General features: G+C 45.3%; 1 protein-coding gene across 8 annotated transcripts in view; it reads left to right on the top strand.

The window, feature by feature from the left end:
* The first annotated feature begins 60 nt into the window (after positions 1-60).
* The window catches only part of Rps6kc1 (ribosomal protein S6 kinase C1), a 149,408-nt gene continuing 127,284 nt past the window's right edge, over positions 61-22,184 (top strand). For 2 of the 8 annotated variants that reach the window (XM_076941606.1, XM_076941605.1), the window contains exons 1-3: positions 62-301; positions 7,228-7,326; positions 13,470-13,590. In XM_076941606.1, the coding sequence (XP_076797721.1) occupies positions 197-301; positions 7,228-7,326; positions 13,470-13,590 (325 nt within the window). In that variant the 5' untranslated portion in view covers positions 62-196. Of the gene's footprint in view, positions 302-3,902; positions 3,989-7,227; positions 7,417-7,464; positions 7,701-13,469; positions 13,591-22,184 lie in introns of those variants that run through there. The other 6 variants (XM_076941607.1, XM_034513362.2, XM_076941609.1 and 3 more) reach the window with 5 other exon arrangements.

Raw genomic sequence — 22,184 nt, 5'->3', positions numbered from 1 at the left:
AAAGCGGCGCCACTCCTATCCCGAACGTTGACGGGAATGACCCGGAAGTGTGTGTGGTGATCCGGAAGCAGATCCACGCGGCAGCCCCTTGGAGCCACCGCCCCCTCATCGCGGTGCCCGTGCTCGGTGCTGCGAGTCCTCTGCGGCTGGGGCTGCCCGATGGTCCCCAGCTGGCGGAAGCACGGGCGGAGGGAGGATGACCTCTCCTTGGGGTCACAGTGCCGACCTGGCCCGCTTCTACACTGTCACCGAGCCCCAGCGACACCCCAGGGGCTACACCGTCTATAAGGTTACCGCACGGGTGAGTGCCTGGATAGGGACACTGGGCGGGGCACGGGCTCCAGGCTGCGGCTGGGTGCGGCAGTGGTAGGTAGGTAAGTAGGGAGGGATGGAGACTCAGACAGGAGACCCTAGGCAGTACACAGGAACTCCAGGCAGAGACGAGACTCTAGGATGGAGATGCTGGGAACCCCTGGCAAGAGATGAGAGTCTAGGATGGAGATGTTGTGGACCCCTGGCAGGAGATAGGATTTCAGAATGGAGATGCTGGAGACCTTTGTCAGGAGACGGGACTCCAGGATGGAGATGCTGGGTACCTCAGGCAGGAGAGAGGGACCCCAGATGGAAAGGATGGGAACTCTAAGCATGAGAATGGACTGGGGTGCTGTCTCCATAAGGGATGCCAGGATCCACCAGCCATTCTGAGGAGGAATACTGGTGGACGACTTTAAATGGATGTCCTAGTCGCTGTCCCATTTGGACTTTCACTCAGAATGAAATTTGCAGAATTGGGTTGACTTGTTCCAGAGGGAAAACACACACATAAAACTGTTAGTGGGTGTGTTGTGGGGCTTATGTAACGGAAGGGATGTCTCTTCTCATTCAGTGACTGGCTTGCTGTGAGGCAGGTAGGCTGTTGGGAAGGTTTCCTATTAAGTGACTCTTCTCGGATCTCTGGCCTTTGCTTCGGAGTTTTTCTGTGTCTTTTCATAAGAGGCATGTGTACTTAAGTGATCTTACTTGAGTTGACTTGAGGGTGGTTGGGCTGGCAAGATGGTTTTAATAGGTAAAGGTGCTTGCTGGAAGAACTGTTTTCAATTCCTGGGACCTACATGGTGAAAGGAGAGAACTGACCCCTGCAAATTGTCTTCTGACCACCAAAGGTGTAGTCCCCCCAAATAAGTGATAATTTTTTTTTTTTTTTTTTTTTTTTTGGTGAGGCTGTTTACGTAAGTTCACTGTTCCAAATTTAGTACTGCTTTTCTTAAATTTTGTTGCCTCAGCTTGAGTTTTGAGAACTTGTTTTCCTGGGAAATGAGAATAATAACATGAAATATGTGTTTATGTGTAGTGCTTGTTTGCAGAGCATGTTTGTGTGTTGGGCATTTCGTACAAATTCACGACGAGGAAGCAGATTAAAGGAAGTTTAGAAGTTTGCTAAAGTTTCTGTTGCAAAGCAGTAGCAGCTTTGGGTTTTGGGATCAGTTCTGCTTAAACCAAGATGAAGAAAGTGTCACAAACTAACTCAATTGCTAGTGTTAAGTTTTGAAGAAGAGAGGTATAGATGGAGGAGTAATAATAGTGCAGAGACTATTCAGAAAGCACTCAGGAAGCTGGCTCCGAGAAACCTGAGAGAAGAGATGGGGTAAGCTGAGCTTGGGACATGCAAGGGGCTGGTGGCATTTGGAGATGATGCAGAGTCAGACAGATGAGAGTGAGTCGATGGGTTGGGCAAGTCTCTTAAGACAGCAAGAAGACCAAGTTCATGAAGAGTAGGGAGAAGTTTGCCTTCCCTGTTTGTAAGTCAGAGTGTTGTGTACGTGGGGTGTGAGTAGCAGTTTTTTCAAAGAAGTATAAGGAAATGAGGAGATTCTTTCTATGCCACTCTTGAGACCTCTTTGGTCATTTGCAATCTTTGGTTTCCTGATACACAGCTTATAGAATCAGAACTATTTAAGAGACACGAGGTGCCTGTCATACCAGGATACTGAGACTGCTCACTCTCACACCAGCATTGCATCAGTCTGTTTTTGCCTCTTGCTAGACCGAGCAGGTTTCTGTTTAGCACTGGTCCTGGCTTCTTCATTTCAACTAAGGCAGTGGCTGGTGCAGACCCCCACATTGATAGAGGTTCTCTTTTTCTTTCCCAAGATTTATTTACTTTTGTTTTACATGTATGAGTGCTTTACCTGCATGTAGGTATGTGTACTACACATGTGCTTGGTTCAGGCAGAGGCCAGAAGAGGTAGTTGAATCCCCTGGAACTGAAGCTACAGACCATAGTGAGCTTTGGGTGCTGGGACCTGAAGCTGGACCCTCTGCAAGAGCAGCCAGTGCTCTTGGACACTGAGCCATCTCTCCAGAATGTTCTCTTTGTTTTAATCACTGTGTGTAGTGGGTGATTGGCACTATAAGGTTCAGGCACTTGGCACTATAAGGTATGCAAGGGAGAGTTCTGGGCTTCCTCTTTGTACTTAGAGTAGAATGGAGTTTATTGGGCTTAAATAGGTACAGTCTAGGAATGTAGTAGTACAGTTTAGTTCCACAGGCACCTCGGGAAAGAGCTGTGGGTGTCAGAAGACAGATTGCTACGGCTCAGGTGGTACAAGATGCTAACAGTCAAGAACGAGGGTGTTTGAGGTGGGAGCAAGGGATGGAACCCACAAAGGCCTGGTGGTATGAATGTCTGTGGCACTTACTGAAAGCCCTGAGCATGAGGATTGTATTCTTACTTTTCGCAAAGGAAGGTTGCTTGGATGCAGATTTAAAACTAGTTAGAGTATAACCTGGGAGGTGACACATTGCTGAGACTGACCCACACTGCGGCTGCTGACTTTCTTCTCTAAGTGTTTGCCCTCATCCGTTACGCATGCCACACACTGTGGGCTTTACAGGGTATGCGGGTCTTTTTGTTTTGTTTTGTTCCGGTTGTTGTCAAAGCTAGGCGTCAAACCTGGGGTCTCATCGAAGTGCCAGCTTGTGCTGCTGAGCTGTGCGCACAGCCTGAGGATTTTTTTTTTTTTTTTTAACATTCTTCATTTAATTTTTTTTTTTTTTTTTTTTTGTGTGTGTGTGTGTGTGTTTGTGAGTGAGGGCCCCTGGTATGCATGTGGAGGTCAGAGGACAGCTTGGGGGAATTGGTTTTGTCCTGCCACCACGTGAGCTCTACAGATTGAACCTAGGAGGGCAGGCTGACTCACTGAGCCAGCCACTCACTCAGTGGGCCCACAGCTTGAGTTTGACACGCTTACACATTTTGTTTTTTAAATTAAGGGTCAATGTGGAGGTTCATTTTAAAAATAATTATGCATAACATTATAAATCAAGTAAAATGCTTATTGTTTTTCTGGAACTTAAGAAGAAAAACATCTTTCCTCAGGAGAATTAATCAGGCAACTGCATTCCCCTGAGAACACAGGAGAAAGGTTACAGACATCTTTGTGTGCTTCCTGCTTAGTTCTTCATTTTGAGCTTTGAGGAACAATTTATTTATTTTTCTTTCTTACTTTTTTTTTTTTTTAAAGGATGATGCTATTTTTATTTGTATTTTTCTTTTTTTAAAGATTTATTTATTTTTATGTATATGAGTACACTGTAGCTGTCTTCATACACACCAGAGAAGGGCATCAGATCCCATTACAGATGGTTGTGAGCCACCATATGGTTGCTGGGAATCGAACTCAGGACCTCTGGAAGAGCAGGCAGTGCTCTTAACCGCTGAGCCATCTCTCCAGCCCAAGGAACAATTTCTTTATGATTGTCACTAGTAGAATTAGAACCATTACATATTGGACAACAAAGAAACTCTTTTATCTTAAATCTCTTAACTTTCCCTTTTCTTCTTCTTCTTTTTTTTTTTTAAGAACTTGGTAGACTTGAGATAACTTCATGGAGCCCGGCGGTGGTGGCGCACGCCTTTAATCCCAGCACTTGGGAGGGAGGCAGAGGCAGGCGGATTTCTGAGTTCGAGGCCAGCCTGGTCTACCAAGTGAGTTCCAGGACAGCCAGGGCTACACAGAGAAACCCTGTCTTGAAAAACCAAAAAAAAAAAGAGAGAGAGATAACTTCATGGTTATTTACAAGCAAGCCAACAGATTTACTGCTTTTTAATTTTTGTTTTTAGAGTAACCAAAAGTGTTTTTACTTGAACATAAGACTTACAGAAGTTTCCAGAGCAGTCACGCACAATGGTCAGAAGCTTTTGTGACCCACTGTTAGGCTTATGTAGGATTACGTTCTAAAGGACTGCTTAGCTGGTTCTGGGTGGCTTGCATTGTGTGTGGTTGCAGTATGCTTTCCCTGTTTGCCTGGTGATGGACATTTGGGTTTCTTCAGGTTGGGGCTGTTTTGAGGGCAACTCCTGTGAACACTCCTGTAAGTTATTGGCACCTGTGGCTTTGTCTCTCTTGCTACCACACTGCCTTTAACAGTTGTTGTTGTTGTTTACTGTATCTGTGTACTGTATCTTGAAATCAGGATGTGTAGGTACTCTTTATTTCAAAATTTGTTATTTGGATTTTTTCAAATTCTTTCAAAAAGTCTGCTTACATTTTTTGATGTAGGATTGCCTTGAAAATGAAGATTAATTTTAGAAGAAATGTTGACTTAAAAATAACAACTCTTGTGGTGTTATGTCCATATAGACCTCTCACGTGTTTAGCTCTTCGTTTTGAGCAGAGCTGTGAGGTGTAATGTGTCCCGCGTGTAATGTGGGGTTTGAGACCGAGCCTACGTATGTCCTCATTCATGTAGCTAGCGTTTATTGAATGATGATAGCCGATCCTTGGATGGTGTTTACTGTGAGTCAACCTCTCATACAAACAAACACTCTTGTCACAGTTGCCCAGTGAGTGAGTACTGCTGTTATTTCCACTTGAGGCCTAGAGTTAAGTGACTCTTTCAGGATCATGAGCTGGCAGGGAGTGGGCCTTGCGTTTGAATGAAAGTAGGCTGGTAATAGGCCGACGAGACATGCTTAAGCAACAAGGCATGTTGCGAAGGTCCGTGCCATAAAGCATCTCATTAGATACTGGGGTGTCCTACCTGGGCCCTCTGTCTGTTATATGTGCCGGGCACTTAAATCTTTGAAAACTCATGGCTCACAAATTTTTCTGTTCTCTTCAATATCTTGTTTTAATCGATCCTTTTTTGACTATTAGTATTGTTTAGCATAAAACTCATATATACCAAAATTTTAGTAAATGGGTTTTTAAAAATGTAAACTTGTTTTTTGACATCTTAGATGCTTGGGTTTGTTATAAACTGCAAGTTTTCATAGCATTCAGGATTTGATTTTTTTGGATCCTGGCTGGGGATAGTCTGTTGTAGGCCGGTGCTGTAATTGGTACAGTTGATGGGGGGAACAACTTGGGCAAACACTTGATTACATGACATTTGAGTGACTGCTAGGCTTTGTTTTCTCTTGAGATTTGGGTTTTATTTTAATAATGTAGAAAACTGCTATTCCTATCTTTTGTAAAATGTATTTCAATTACGTCTGTCTGTCTGTTTGCTTACTTATTTGTGTGTTCTTTCCTTCTACCATGTGAGTCTCGGGATTTGAACTCAGGTGGTCAAGTTTGACAACAAGCACCTTTACCACTGAGCCATCTCACCATCCTTCAGTTCATGTCTCACTCAGTTGTGTTCACCAGTTTTTTTTTTTTTTTTTAAAAGATTTATTTATTTTATGTATGTGAGTACACTGTCACAATCTTCAGACACACCAGAAGAGGCCATCAGATGCCATTATAGATGGTTGTGAGTCACCATGTGGTGGCTAAGAATTGAACTCGGGACCTCTGGAAGAGCAGTCAGTACTCTTAATTGCTGAGCCATTTCTCCAGCTCCTGTGTTCACCAGGTTTTATAACAAAACACTACTGGCTGAGTGGCTTAAACAACAAGACATTAAAAAAAAAAAATCATAGTTCTGAAAGCTGCATAGTCAATGGTTGAGGTGCCAGCTGGTTCAGTGTCTGTGGAGAGCCTGATTCTTGTTTGCGGATAACTGCCTCCTTGTCCCCTTTTCATGACTGAGAGGTCATTTAACTTTTTCTTGTGAGGATACTGGTCCCTAATTATTTCCTAAAGGCTTTATTTCCATATGTTGTAGACTTGAGGATTAAAGCGGCATCACGGGAGTTTGAGGTGGACACAGACATTCAGTCTATATAGTACTTGAACCTTCCATGAAAACTTATGAGAAAGCAGAGTTCTAGACTTTGTCCGGTAGACTTGTCTGTCTTATCTAGGAGCCCATTGGCTGCAGAGAGCCAGAAAATGTAAAACATCTGTGGATAGTTTGTGCAGGTGCTGTCTCTGGGGTCCAGACTACCTGGCTGGCCGGTGATAACTGGCCCATGTCCTCTTGCCAGCTAGTAACACCTGTGTCTCTGCAGGGTGGCCAGGGAGAGAGGAGCTGGGATGCAGGTGTCACAGTGAGATAGAGGTTGGATCCACTAAGAAGACAATTATACATATGAGCTGAACACTTTGGAGTGAGTGCTTAATCATCCTGCCAGAGTCCTGGTTTTGTGTGTGCGAGATGCAGTTTAAAGACGGCAATATATCCATATGAAAGTTAATGTTGGAAAGCCAAGGTCCCATGTGTTACATTGATGAATGTGCCATTTGGCGTACCAGATCACTACAGGGAGTCACGTTCAGTGTCACATTGCCTTTTTTTTGTAGCCTGTCATCCTGTTACCGCTCTTAGAGATTTGTGTCTCTGAAAAGTGAAAAGGGCATGTCCTCTCTGTTCTATTTCATTATCTTCACATTTCCTGATGTATTTACATATAGTACTTTGTTACTTTACTTTCTAGGCTTGTTGGTGGAATAGCCGTGAGAGGACCTGGTAATGCTTGTCTAGTGAGCATGAGGCTGAGTGGGTTCAGTCCCTTGCACTACAAAGGGAAAAATGCACCAAAAGGGAAAAATACACGTGCTTGGATTTGTGTGGGGTCTGAGAGATGGTAGACAGCCTGCAAGGATCGAGGCCGAGGTGTTTCCTTGAGAATGTGATACATGTGGACTGAAGGTGCACTGTTCTTCTCCTGAGGTTTAATATTGCAGGGTGAAATTACCACACTGACTGAGTTTAGTAACTGGTACATTGTTCATTGTCTTTTCCACAGTGAAATTTTATGCACATTCTATTGAAAGTAATTGCAGAGCTGTGAAGTCTTATTTGATAACGAGTATTTCTGTCTGTGTTTGGTTTTAGGTTGTTTCACGAAGAAATCCAGAGGACGTCCAGGAGGTAGCCTGCTTATCCCTGTGGACATTCCATTTACCCCTGTTGAAGAAACTGCCTGGGTTACTTGTATGAATGTTTGTACTTGTATGACCATTTCTTCAGCTACGTGACAGTAGCTGCAGTTACACTTCATTCTGCGAGGAGGTGCAGCGTGGTGTGAGTGAGGCTCTGAGGGGCCCAGTGCTTCTTCTCCAGCCCTCGCCTGCCTCAGCTGTATAGTCAAGGCTTCTCTAAGCTCACTAAGGCCCAAGCATTACAGCTGTATCAATAGATTAGGGCTCTGCACACTGCACACTGTGCTGGCCTGTCATGCTGCCTTCGGGAGCTGCTGCAGTATCCCTGCTTAGTTTTGAAGTTTTTGACCAGTTCTTTTGCAGAGTTGTCTGCGCTCTGCCACCGTCTCCATGCTGATGCTGGCCTGGCATGTGTTACTTAGAATGGTAGGCGTCTCACTCGTGCTTGTCTGTGCTTGCTGCTCCACTGAGAGATGCTTGTCATGAAGTCTGCTTCCCTCACTGCATGTCGATTTACTCTGTTTGGTCCCCACTCATTTTTGAGACTAGAGGCACTATGTTGGTTCCCCCTTCCCATCCAAGTGTTTAAACAGATGCTGTAAATTTAACAGTCTTGATTCTACAGTGGTGTTGGCTGTCCCCAGCTCAGTGTCTTTAGATGGGGTATGGCTGTCTGATTAGCTGCAGGTGCCACTCTGGTCAGGAGTACCTGGCTTGATTCATGTATTCGCATCGATTGTTTCATACTCTTGACCCAAGTTCTTTAGAGTCTTTATGCGTCTGACTAGGTATTTGTTTTGTAACTCAAAACCACAGTGAAAGACACCTTAAAAAGATTTGATAATATTTCCTGTGTGGGTTTTGAGACATCTTTGCTTCCCTAATAGGGAGACTATTAGAATGCTCTTATTTCAGAGGAGAACGACATATGTATTTCTCACAGTTGTTCTCCTTATGTGCCAGTTAATGGCAGGAATCATTCTTTAGAATTCCACTTCTGTTTAAGTATTGCCGCTTTGGGTTGATTTGGCTTTTGAAGTTTACAGCTCTGTTAGACTTGGGAGTGGGGTGCATCTCCTTTGACTGTGTCGTCTGACTGCCATGTTGTGGTTGTACCTTGATGTCCTTTTCCAGGAGAATCCTGAACCAGCTTGTCCATGACTGAGCTCTCTGACATTCCTTAGTCCTTTTCGGGGGACACTCTTTTAGAACAGCAGCTGCTGGTGACCCGGTCATCAGCAGGCTTGTAAGTGTCCTTCAGTTACACAGTTGCATGTTCTTCTCTTAGAAATGACACACCTTAAACAGTGGAGCAACCCTGACATTCTAACAGTGCTTTCAGGTTCTCAAATGTCAGCTCAGACCCTGGCATTCACCTTGAGAAGAGTTTATCCTTCAGGTGTCCAGGTCCTCTCCCTTCACCTTCTCAAAGCTCTGCATTCACAGGTTTAGTTTCTGCTCTACAGTGTGCTCAGGCTTCCCCAAAGCTCCTGGAAATTAGTAAGCACAGGGCTGGTTCACACAAATGATGTCTTTACGGTCTTCATTAATGGAGATATGTTTCTGTCCTTTTGTAGAGCTTGTCTGACCCCTTCAGAGCCCTTGTCTTCCTAAGAATGCTAAAAGAATATTAACAGTGAATGAATCATTTGATACTATGTAGGGCAGCTTCCATTTCCCAGATTTCTGTACATTTTTAAGAAAAAGTTGAGTGGGTTGGGAAGATGGTTCAGTTCATGAAGTGCTTGCTGTGCAGGCAGGAGGCCTGAGTGTGAGTGTGCAGGCAGGAGGAACAGTGTGAGTGTGCAGGCAGTAGGCCTGAGTGTGAGTGTGCAGGCAGTAGGCCTGAGTGTGAGTGTGCAGGCAGGAGGAACTGAGTGTGAGTGTGCAGGCAGTAGGCCTGAGTGTGAGTGTGCAGGCAGGAGGAACTGAGTGTGAGTGTGCAGGCAGTAGGCCTGAGTGTGAGTGTGCAGGCAGGAGGCCTGAGTGTGAGTGTGCAGGCAGGAGGAACTGAGTGTGAGTGTGCAGGCAGTAGGCCTGAGTGTGAGTGTGCAGGCAGGAGGCCTGAGTGTGAGTGTGCAGGCAGGAGGAACTGAGTGTGAGTGTGCAGGCAGTAGGCCTGAGTGTGAGTGTGCAGGCAGTAGGCCTGAGTGTGAGTGTGCAGGCAGGAGGAACTGAGTGTGAGTGTGCAGGCAGTAGGCCTGAGTGTGAGTGTGCAGGCAGGAGGAACTGAGTGTGAGTGTGCAGGCAGTAGGCCTGAGTGTGAGTGTGCAGGCAGGAGGCCTGAGTGTGAGTGTGCAGGCAGGAGGAACTGAGTGTGAGTGTGCAGGCAGTAGGCCTGAGTGTGAGTGTGTAGGCAGGAGGCCTGAGTGATCGTAAGATCTCATGTTTTTCCTGGTACAGTGACTCATGCTTGGTTTTTTTTTTTTTTTTTTTTTAGCTTTTTATTGATTCTTTGTAAATTTCACATCATGCACCCCAATTCTGTTTATCTTCTTGTCCCTCCAATCTGCCGTCTACCCTTGCAACTTCCTGCCACCAAAAGAAAACAACCAAAAAAACAAAAATAAAATAAAATAAAATAAAACTCTCAGTGGAAGCTGTGGTGTGTCACGGTGTCCCACTTAGTGAACATTTTTACTCAAAAAGCTTTACTTGCAAATGTTCATTGCAGTGAGTCGTCGGTGATCCAGACCCAGGCCTATGTGCAGTGAGTAATGATCTGGACCGAGGCCCCTGGCTTCTGCTCACTGCTGCATCCTCACAGGACTCCTCTGAGACATCCTGTGGTTGCCCTGTGTCATGGAGATCCTGTAGCTTTGCTTCTGCAGGACTGGCTCTCACGTGCTCTGCAGTTTATACATGGGGTAGATGTTGGGGTGGAAAAACTCAAAGCCCTGGATCTCGGCAGAGACAGGCAGATTCTTGGGGCTGGCTGGCCTGCCAGTCTAACTGTATCAGTAAGCTCCAGAATATGAGAGACTCTGTCTTAAAAAATAAAGTGGAGAGTGAGGATGACACTTAATGCTCACCTCTGGCTTCCTTCCACATGTATGGATACATTTATAAATTATGCATACACACATACATCACACACAAATATATAACAAATATGCAAAAAAGAGGGAAAGAAAATGTGTAAGCAAATAGTCTTATAGTCATGTTTGTTGTAAGCCAGGATGACCCAGCAAGTGTTGGTATTGAACGAGAGTGAGAACAAAAACATTAAGTTAGGTGATGTTATAAGATGTAGGGAAACACGGTTTTTTGGTGTCATTAAGTTCAATCATCTAAAAAGGAAAGGTTTATCTTACGTTGAAATGCTAAAGAGAAGGCTACAGTGAAAATGTAGCTTTTATTAATTTTTTAAATCTACATACGGTCATTGAATGCTTCATTGGTAAAGTTCCCTCAGAGTGATGTCAATGAACATATGAGGGGCCTGCGCTTGCAGGCTTCTGGTTGTTCCAGCAGGAACCCATCAGGCCTTATGGAGAAAACCAGAGCAGTCTGTGCCAGGCGCTGTCCTGCGCAGACGCAGACAGCAGTCCTGCCTCTGTTGGAAGTGAGCTCTTGTTCTCTTTCAGTCTGAGGAATTTGGTTCTGCAGCCCCGGTATACACTGGGACTGTGTGAGGGTAAGTGATGCCCTGGTGAGAGGCAGACCCTCCTGGCGCTGTCCTAGCTCTGGATCTGACAGATTTATATGGCTTCATATAATCTGGTATTTTAATCTGTATTGTGATTAAGTTGTGAAAAACTTTCAAGTTACCATTCCTTTATTTGCAAATGATCTTAACAAGGGCGGTTCATCTGCAAATGTGGTTGCTTCTTAATCTCAGTCTCCTGAATCTCTCTCATGCTCTGTCTTGTAGTGTGGTTTCACCATGGGTAATTTTCCATTGGTTTGGGCATGGGCCCTGCAGAAGACTCTGCATTCAGGAGCTCGTCACCCAGTCCTTCCTGTGCTCTCAGCAGCATGGACAAGATAGCTTGAGTTACTCAAGTATTGATGGATCTGATTTTGATGTTTTGAGACAGGATCTTGCTCTCTGGTTCAGACTGGCCTCAGACTCACTGTGTAGCCCAGGTGCACCTTGAGCTCCTGATCTTACTGCCTAGCCTTCTTGAGTGCTGAGATTTTAGCTACCAGCCATCATGTCCAGCTCAATTTTATATATTTTGAAATTTAAAAGTTAACACTTTTTCTCATGACAAAATTATGTCTCTGTATCAAGATTGGAAGCTGCAGAGAATCAAGAGCCGTGATAGCTGCAGCCCCTGTTGTCTAGACCCACACAAGCACACGTGCCAGATGTGCACAGCTGGCTTCTGATGGGCCTCAAGTACCAATTCTTCCTTGCTCCCCACTTCAGAAGACAGCATTACCACTGGTCAGTCACAGAAACCAAGATTTCTGTCGTTGGCATCTTTTTCTCTTTAGAAACATCACCCACAGCCTCCTACCTCTCCATGTTCTTTGCTCTGATGGCTTCTCCTCCTGACAGCAGGCATTGTCGTGTGTGAAGTGCTCAGGCTGGGCAGATGGCCCTCTGTACCACTGTGCTGCAATTCCTCAGCACTTGCCAGCTCCTTTGTGATGTGCATTCCAGCTGGCTTGTTCTCCTTGCCTTGATGGGGCGCCCTGAAGGAGGGGCCTGTGCTTCCAGTCTCACACTTTGGGATAATACAGTGTGCAGCAGTTGGGACTCTGGTTTGGGTGACCATTTTTGTTGGGTAAATGAATAAAAGTGACACACTGGGCAGAAGCAACTTGTCTACCTTGTGTTATAGTCTACAGGCTGCTTCAGGAATTGTACTTAGGAACTGCAAGAGGCAAAGCCTTCAAGGATAACTTTCAGATAACTTGAAAATCATGTCTAGTGACCTTCCTGGCCTAGTGTTTGATCATTGTCAGCATTACCTGCATGTACATGGGAACACATAGCCTGTATTAGAAGTGAGATAACCAGGCGTTTGGGAGGAAAGGAACTTACAGTTAAGGCTTTCTTTACTTTATGGAACTCAGAGTTGACAGTGACATCAAAGCCATGCATCAGATATTTCCTGTTTATAGAGTATGCTTTTCTGATTTAATCTAAGTAAGGTCAAATAATTTAAGCTAGTGACAGAAAGTGCTTCTCCATGTTGTCTAATCTACAGGACTGTTACTTTCTTTTTTTTTTTTTTTTTTTTTTTTTTTTTTTTTGGTTTTTTGAGACAGGGTTTCTCTGTTTAGTCCTGGCTGTCCTGGAACTCACTCTGTAGACCAGGCTGGCCTCGAACTCAGAAATCCGCCTGTCTCTGCCTCCCAAGTGCTGGGATTAAAGGCGTGCGCCACCACCACCCGGCTGTTACTTTCATTTTTGAGATATGCAGGTCTTAATTATATTCTGGTCTATGTTTACTTTGTACCCTGAAATCTTATGGTTAGTTTAAATTAAGATTTATAAAAAAAAAATTATAGAATATACAAACTCCTGTTTTTCTTTCCACACAATCTTTTCTCCTTCACTGTTAGTCTGTTTTTGGGAGGGGCAACTGTTCTGTCCTTTTTGTTTAAAGTTTGCTCAAGTTGGGGCCTGGAGAGATGAGTGGGTAGCTAAATCATTTTCTGCTCTTGCTGAGGACCTGGGTTTGGTCCTAGCGTCCACATGCCTCACAGCTCCCTGTAAGCCCTGGTCCAGGGGAGCCAGTACCTGTCTCTGCCTCTGAGGTCTCATGCATGCATGTAGTACATAAATTCATGCTGGCTCCTAAACCTGTGTGTGACATAAATGAGTAAATCTGAAGGACTGAAAGATAAACTGTCCAAGTTGTTTTGTGCCTCTAAGTGTGATATTTGAGAAAGCGTTAGTCATGTAATTAGTTTCTAGGCCAGTAGTAAACGGTTTCAGAAGAGAGTATATTTAATGTAGCACAGACCATTTTTGTACCAGGTTGAATACTTTTCCACAGTAAATAAAAAGGCTTTCAGAAAGCAGGCCTTAGGAGCCTCAAGGCTACAGCCTTAGGAAGCAGTGCCGCATTAGCTCCTACAGGGAATGGTCACATCAGACTGTTGGCTCCACAGGCTGGAGTACATACGTGTTTGCTTTGCATGGTCATTTGGAATATTTAAAGAAAACACTATTTGTAGCACAGAGACAGAATGGTTATGCTTTGAGATATGCATTTAGCTTTGTTTTCATTTCAGATAATCGTGTGGAGGAGATACAGTGACTTCAAGAAGCTGCACAGAGAATTATGGCAAATTCACAGGAATGCGTTTCGACACTCCGAGCTCTTTCCCCCGTTTGCTAAAGGGACAGTGTTTGGTAAGTGCCATTCTGAAGCTCCCCCCACCCCCACCCCCACGCCAGGCTGGGCACTGAAGTAAACTACACACTTGCCAGGCAGGTTCTCTGTCACTGAGCTGGGGCTCAGCCCTACAGTGGTGACTGTGATGAGCTAGTGATGGTCTTTGCGGAGCCCTTTCCTCTGCTGGGATAATCTGTCTGTCCGGTTTAGCAAGCACTTGACATGCTCACAGTGCCCTCAGTCTAGTTCATACAAAATACTTGTCCTCTTCTCAGCCATGAGGTAGCTGCAGTTCTGGCCAGACAGACTTAAGAACCTAAGAGAGATGTATTTCTTACGCATGTGACTTGGTTGGTTGGCTCTTGCCCTCCCAGTACCTTTCCTGTGTCCCAGCCCCTGGTATAATACCTCTGTGATTGTACTGGTGTCTGTAAGGACAGGTGCTTCACCCACGTCAGCCCTGTTCGCCCTACAATGCTCTAAGTGCACCCAATGTGTTTCATGTCTTTCTCATCTTCCTTCCCTTAAACCCCCACCCCCCACCCCCACCCTCTCTCCCCTCCTGCTATCAACCTGGCTAGCTGTGGTATGATGAGACTGTGTCACACTGCTTGCTGGGCTGCTTTGAGAGCTCCACCAAGTAAATTGCTCTGTTATTTTTACATTTTGCTTCATTTAGTTTTCAGGAATAGTCAGAATGAGGCCTGAGTTTTTGCCAGAATGGAACACAAATGGCTTGCAGCTGATTCTCCATAGTTTTTGTTCTCTCTGAACCTCTTGAACTGGCTCTTCCATGCCTGCATTTTTCCAAGTATTCTGGTCTTCTGAGTCCTGCTGTTATGGCCACTGAGTTTCGCTTACAGCATCATAGGGCTTCCTTGGTTCACAACTCCATATTCCCCAGTTTCCATGGCCTGTGAGCCATGCAACACACAGCCCCATTCCCAGTTCCAGTTTTCTGAATTCGTTTTCTCTTTGCTGTGATAAAATACATGATAGAAACAGCTTATGGGGGAAGAACTCATTTTAGCTCACAGTTCAAGGATGCAGTCCTCTACGTTGTCTGCAGTGGGTCTGTGTGAGCAGGAGCTTGTGTAGTTCAGGATACAGTCCACCATGTTGTCTGCAGTGGGTCTGTGTGAGCAGGAGCTTGTAGCGGGCCTCTCATGTCTTGATGAGGGAGCACAGAGGGGGTACTGTAAGGAACATCAGTCAAGTGTGACCTTCAAGGCCTGTCCCTAGTGGCCTATGTCTGCTCGATAAGACCTGCTTCTTAAATGTTCCACAGCCATCCATGAAAGTACTGCTAACTAGAGACCAGTGTTCAAATATATGAGCCTATGGGGACATTTTACATCCAAATCAACAAGGCGTTTGTATCATCCTATCTGACACTATATCAGGGCTGTTTGTTGTGACCTGTAGAAAAAGTGATGAGTCCTTGTTTGTGAGATTTGGCAATAGAAGCCTATGGCATCTCCCTTGATACCCTCCCTTTCTTCGTTTCTCCTTCCCTCCTTCCTTCCCTCCTTCCCTCCCTCCCTCCTTCTCTCCCTCTTTCTTCCCTTCCTCTGTCCCTCCCTCCCTCTCCCTTCTTACCTCTTTCTCCCTCTTTCTACCTCTCCCCGCTTTCTTCCTTATGTCTTCCTCCCTCTTTCTGTACTTTCTGCTCCCTTCCTCTTTCCTAAGCCTCTCTCCTTTCTCCTCCCTTCATCTTCCCTACCCCCAATCCCTTCCCTTGTTCTGAGAGATACAAGCTTTCTTATAAGAACCTGGTGGCCTATGACAAGGCCTGTGTGATGAGATAGTAACTGCAATTTGTCACAAAGTAGTAACTATTAATAGATTCTGTTGCTGGGAAGTGGGGTTGCTATTAACCAAAGGTACACATGTGGACTCTGCTTTCAGAGAAGGGACTGATGGATCTGACATGGTTGAACCTTTCCAGCACCCTTCTTGGCCTTGGGAAAACTCTGAATGGCTGTGATTATTGGCCCCTGCTGAGTGGAATCGCCACAGAATAGGGATTTCTTTAGGCAGCTGTAGATAGCAGCTTCAGGCAGCTGTGGACTGCAGCACTCACTGTCTTCACACCTGTTTCCTCATGACATTATGTACGTTTTATAGCCTAAGGTTGGGAGTCAGATGCATAGGACCCTGGAAGGGATGGTCTAACAGCATCCGAGCATTTTTCTGAGAGAGGGCATTTAAAGAGTTGCCATATTAATTAAGAAATACTCAGCAGCCCGAGAGTTTGTACAACATCCTGAAATCAGTCATAGAATTCCTTGGGTGCCATTGTGGTTTAAATGTGAATGCTGGCCGAGGAGCTCAAGGGTTTAAATACTCACTCTTCAGCTGGTGATGCTGTGTTCTGGAGCCTTTGGAGACAGAGCCTGGCTGGAGGAAGTGGGTCTTAGTAGGTTTAGAACCCCTGCCCTGCTTCCTGCCCTTTCTCTGTTTCTGAATCTTTCCCAGTGAATAAACTTTCACTACCATGCCATCTCTGCCATTTTGGACGGTGTCTCCTCAAACCATGAGCTAAATAAGTCTGCCTTTGAATTGCTTTCTTTAGTGTTTTATCACAGTGAGAAAAGTAACAGTCCAGGGCCATGCCTGGAGAGGAAGCATTGCTGGGGACCAAAATGAAAGTTCAGAGACCTGGGCGTTAGGTCAGTAGCATCTGAACCGTTGGTTTGGACAGGCTTCAGTTCCTTCCTCCTGAGGGCTAGGGCTTAGATGGTGTGCTGAGTTGAGTGTCTTTCCTTTTCAGTTGTTTGCATCCAGCTCTGGCTCCACATTCAGTTAGGCCCTCACCTGTTCCCTTCAGACCTCTCTGTTCACAGTGGGTGACTCTTGGCCACTGCTGCTCTGACCTTTGTAGCAACCCCTATGCTGCCACTGTGCCCAACAAGCATGGCTCCATGCCTGACGAATTCCAGTCCAATGGTAACTTCTCTGAAACTTGTGTGTCACCCTTAATTCAAGACACATTAAAAATAAAAAAAAACAAGTGTTGGGAATGAGGGCCCAAACAAGGTCTGTCTGAAGAAACTCAGTGTGTTGCTGTGGAAGACCTGAGGGCAGACAGTGCAGAGGTGCAGGGGGATCTGTCAGGGGAGCACAGGCCATATACTGGGCCACTCTGTGTAATTGAAGGTGCAGATAACTTTATGAAGCCACTAGACTGAATATGGCAGTGCACACTGATAATCCCAGCACCCAGGATGCTGAGGCAGGAGGATCACGGGTATAAAGCCACCCTGAGCTACATATCAAGCCTTTGTCTCAAAAACTAGAGAAAAAAAACAAAAGTGTAGTCCACAGCCTGAGGATCTTAGGTGCCATCTTTAAACCACACCGTAGGTTTTACATTCTAGAATAAGAACTCTCCTTTTTTGCTGCTTAATAAATGATAAATTGAGAGTCAGTTCTAGGTCTGCCTCGTATGGAGAAATAGATACCCAGAGGAAGAAGGTAAATTGCAATCTTTCAGTGAATTTTTGTATTAGCATGTTCTGTCTGCATAGGAAGTGTATACTAGTGGGCAGGCATTGGGTCCTAGAAATTCTTTTTTATCTCTGTAAAGACGATTGAGAACCAGAGAAGACAGCTGCCATGCGGATTACAGCTGTTAGCATTTACCACAGTGGCAGCCAAAAACAAAAAAGGAAGGAAGGGAACAAAAGAAAAAAGAAGACAGCTGGATTTGAGCCAGATTTGAGGTCTACACTGTGATGTGCTGTCTGTGGATCAGAGTTCTCGAGGAAACCTGGGTCACAGGTGATGCTGTCAGAAGGGAGGGACTTTTAACTGAGCACATTCTTAGAAGCTCTGTGAAGGGAGGAATGCCCCATCAGAATGCTCAGGTAAACTCTAGGCTCGTCTTTCGAATGCATCTCTCACCTCTGTTTGACTTTAGCATTATGCTTTCCCATTTGAAACGTACTTGCCGAGCTCCTCAGGCACTCATGAGGTGCACAGGATTGCATGCAGGCAAACGCTCATAAGTAAAAATAAATCTTAAGAGAATATTTTGATGCCTGATGTTTTGCTGATCTTGCAAATGGTTCCTGGTTTGGTTAGATGATGCCAACAAACGTTTCTATGGTCAGAGCTCTCTAAAGAGAAGCTTTTAAGTCCCAGGAAGCTGGCAAGCTCCAGTCACCTGCAGGGTTAGACCTTCTCACCAGCAGCAGGTCTGTTGATGGCTTTTCCTGGATGCGTTAGGCTCACTTTTCTTTTTTGAGAAAATGTCTGTCTCACATTCAAGTATCAATAATTACAGTTTGTTCTGTTTCACAGAATTTTAAAATGGAGAGTTGTCCAATGGCCAGGATTCAGTAAGTTTAATAACTGTTACTGTTTCATAAGAGGATTTTTTTTTTCATTTTAGTCAACTGTCATGAAAGCTTTTAAAACTATGAGTAAGTGTCAGAAAGGAGTAAAATAGTCACCGGTGTGCGTGGCACTGTGGCCTGGCATCCTGCTGCAGTCTTACTGCCACCTTATAGACGGTTAGTACAGATGTCAGCACAAGGAAGAAGCGGCAAATGCCATAGCACAGATATGATGAAGCCTGCTGGTTGGCCCACGGGACACTTGACAGTGAGTATGGAGCGTGTTGTCTCGGTCAGTATTCTGCTGTGATGGGACACCACTGACCACAGCAGTTCTTGCAAGAAAAAACTAAGTGGGGCTGGCTTACAGTTTCAGAGGTTTATTATCTTGGCAGAAGCATGGTGGAACTTAGGCAGACATATTGGAGAAGTAGCTGAGAGTTACACTCCACAGGCAGCAGAGAAAGAAAGAAAGAAAGAGGGGGGGAGGGAGGGAGGGAGGGAGGGAGGGAGGGAGGGAGGGAGAGAGAGAGAGAGAGAGAGAGAGAGAGAGAGAGAGAGAGAGAGAGACAGACAGAGAGACCCCGGGCTTGGCATCAGGTTTTGAAACTTCAAAGCCCACTCCCAGGGGCACACTTCTTCCAAGAAGGCCACACCTACCAATCTTTTCAAATAATGCCACCCCTGGTGACCAAGTTTCAATTCTGTGAGCCTATGGGGGCTGTTCTCATTCAAACCTCTATACACGTCCTGGATGTGCCCCAGTCTGAAGCTGTTGGAAACATGCTGGGATTAAAAGGGTGCCTGAGATGTACGTGTGTACATGTGACATGCATGTACATAGACATGTATATGTATTTAGTTTCCCTCATCTAAAGTTAATTTATTGAGGCAAGGTATCATCTGCTGCTTGCTTTGTTGATCTGGCTGGCCTTCGACTCACAGAGATCTTTCTGCTTCTGCTTCCGAGTGCTAGGAGTGAAGGTGTGTACCATGGCTCGCAGGAGCTACGTTTTGAGTTAAAGCAAATATTGAACAGTGCTGTGTTTAGTGAGAGCTCACCTGTGGAGAGCTGTGTGAAGAGCGCCCAATCACCGTGAAAGCGTGTGCAGCTTCTGAGAGGCAGGCACAAGGGATATTTTTATCCTTACCTTGTACTTTCTATGCTGTGAATTTTTAAACATTTTTTGGACCTGTTATTTTAAGTTATGTGTATGTACATGTGTTTGTGTGTGGGACATGGGTGCAGTGCCCACGGTCCCCTGGAGCTGGAGTTACGGCACTTCCGAGCCTCCCCATCCTCTGCATGCTCTTAACCACTGAGCCAGCTCTCCAGCCCTGTAACAACGCACAGTGTTAGCTCTGATGCTGCAGATACAGCTTGGCTTTTTAAGTCATGGGGTTAGCAGTGTGTGGGAGTGACTTCTAACAGATGCTCTCAGCTTAGTGCTTGCTCTTAATGGGTTATCTTTGTCTCCACGCTTTCTTATTAATCCTAATAAGTGAATACTTTATCCTTTTAGTCAGTGGTACAGCTCATTAGTGACACTTGGTAACTGCAGTGAACCCTGCAGGCCACAGCTGTGGTTTTGTGGAGAGAATTGTTGGTTAGCCATCGTCTTTTAGCTCCTCTCATTCCAGTATGTAAACCTCAGCCGTCAGACTATTACTGCAGTCCGCAGTGTCAGCGACGCGGTGTGCTAGGGCCATAGTGAAGGAAATAAAGTACTCCTTGGCAGTCAGATAGCACTAGGCCATGTCTGCTGCCAGCATCTGCTGCCCATGCAGTCTTAGGATCCCATCTAGTTCAGGATGGCCTTGAAGTGGCTGTGTAGCTGGGGATGTCCTTGAATGCCTGATCTTCTGCCTCCTCCTCCCCAGGGTTAGGGGGATAGCCATGTCTGGCTTTCCTGTGTGCTCTTACAGAGTTCTGCCGAGTGTAACTTTCTGACTGTTTTCTGTCACGTGTTCAGCTATTGAGACATTAGCGTTGCTGAGGCTCAGTTCAGTCTCACCCGCTGCGTCTCCTCCGGCATTGCACTCTGCACTCGAGTCTTTGCTTACAAGCAGCCCTTAGACTTTCAGACTATGTTTTCTGCTAGCTGGGCCGCTTTCTCTTCCTGGTTCCACAGAGCACCAATATAGCACGTCTTAATTAACTGGAACCTTTCGTAAGTATTTTAATTCATATTTTTAATGAATATTATGTTCAATGACATCGATGTAGCACTCACTTTATCTTTTTCCATTTTTTTTTATTTACAAAATTTTCAGCTTTAGAGAAGAGAACATGAGAGAATGGGGCAGCAGTCACCTGGGTACCATTTTCCAGGGTTGCTTATTCGTAGCCCTGGCTGTTTTCTCTGTGCACAGGTATTCTCCCCATCCCATTATTTTGGAATAAGTTGCAAATATTGTCACATTTTAACGTAGTTTCCTGTATTTCCCTGATGGCCACAGTCCCATATCACAGCCATGAAACATTGGTACAGTGTTGTAAGTGAGCCATTCCTGTGCAGACTTCCCCATCTGTCCTTCATGTGTTCTCTCTGACCCATAATTCAGTAGCTTTGCCACTGAGCTACACCCTTTTCCCTGTCACGTAATTTTAGGAATTAATTAATTAATTAATTATTGAGACAAGGGCTTACACTGTGGGTTAGGTTATCATGAAACTTGGTATTCGTCCCAGGCTAGCCTTGAACTCACATTCTTCCTGCCTCAGACTTCTGAGTTCTGGGACAAAGCCTGAAACCGTGGACATTGTTCAAACCACAGAAGTGACAAAGCTCAGGCTGGCATGTGGCTTGAGGCAGCACTTGCCTAGTGAGTCCCTGGCTTCTGACTCCAGCGCTGCAAAGCCAAAAGGAAAGAGAGGAAAACGGATCCTGGTGACCCTGAGTGCCACCGCCTCCTTGCAGGTCACATGCCTCCTGTCTCACAGCGAGGTTTGTTAAGAACAACACCTTCAGAGTTAGGAAGATTTCATAGAGTCAGAGTGTCCCTCGTCCCCGTCCCTCACAGCATGGTGTTCAGGGTGAGCTTACCTTTCTTGGGCTTTTCTCAAAGCTCCTGATAAAAGCTCAGAGTCAGTGGGTATAGTCCTAGGCATCACCGGTGTGTGTGCTCTGCCCAGTTGTTAGGCACAGACCAGGCACAGTGCATGCTCGACCACGTTGCTGGGACTCAGGGACCAATTGTTTGTCCTGGTGCTCCTGGTGCCAGTTGGCTGGTGATGGTTCCCGCCTGAGACCCCTGCCATCCTTGTTCTCTGTCTGACCTGTGGATGGAGTTTGGCTACCAGAAGAATCACCATTACAAGCATCTGTTGGCTCACACTGGATGAGTGTCAGTTGTTTAGGTTGTGGGATTTGGTGTGAATATTTAAATTTTGTGATTAATTAATTAATTCTGTCTCTCTCTGTCACTCTGTATCTGTCTCTGCCTCTGTCTCTCTGTCTCTTTCTCTGTTTCTCTCTCCACCCCCTGCCCCCTCCCCACACTCTGTTTCTCTAGCTTCATCTATCATGGAACTCAGGATGTAGCCCAGACGGACTTCATACTTGTGGAAATCCTCTTGTCTAGCCTCTGAGTGTTTACTGAGCTAAGTAAGGAGTGAGCTGCCTGGTTCAAGATTGCATTTTCAAAAATTATATGGTCTAGAGAGATGCCTCAGTGGTTAGGAGCACTGGCTATTCTTCCTGAGATCTGTGTTCAATTCCCCATACCTACAAGGTAGCTTACAACCTTCCAGAACTGACGCCTTCCTTCTGGTGTCCAAATACATAAAATAAATAAATAAGTAAATAGATAAATAAAATATAAAATTATGAATGGTGCTTTGACTTGTTCTAAGTTATAGTTTTAAAAAAATGAGATGGGCATGGTGGCCTACACTTCTAATCAGCACTTGGGAGGGTGAAGCAGGAGGATTGCCATGAGTTCTAGTCCAGCCTAGGTTAGAAGTAGACCCCATTTCAAAAAATGGGAAAGATGAAATCCCAAAGGGTTGTAAATGATAGGCAGCAGCTCCGTGTCCTGAGCCACCCAGCTTGCTTACACCGTTAGCTCCTGCCCAGCGTGGAGAGTAGCTTGACTGGAGTGTACAGAGCCTATGTGATCTGTAGTATTGTGAAGTGATGAGTCTTCCTAGGAAAAGCTTGCTTGCATTTCTTTTTTTTTTTTTTTTTTTGGTTTTTTGAGACAGAGTTTCTCTGTGTAAGCTTGGCTGTTCAGGAACTCACTCTGTAGACCAGGCTGGCCTTGAACTC

The sequence above is a fragment of the Arvicanthis niloticus genome, chromosome 10, assembly GCF_011762505.2.
Source record: "Arvicanthis niloticus isolate mArvNil1 chromosome 10, mArvNil1.pat.X, whole genome shotgun sequence".
NCBI lineage: Eukaryota > Metazoa > Chordata > Mammalia > Rodentia > Muridae > Arvicanthis > Arvicanthis niloticus.
Note: the sequence above shows the minus strand (reverse complement) of the source record. Positions and strands in the feature narration are given on the sequence as shown.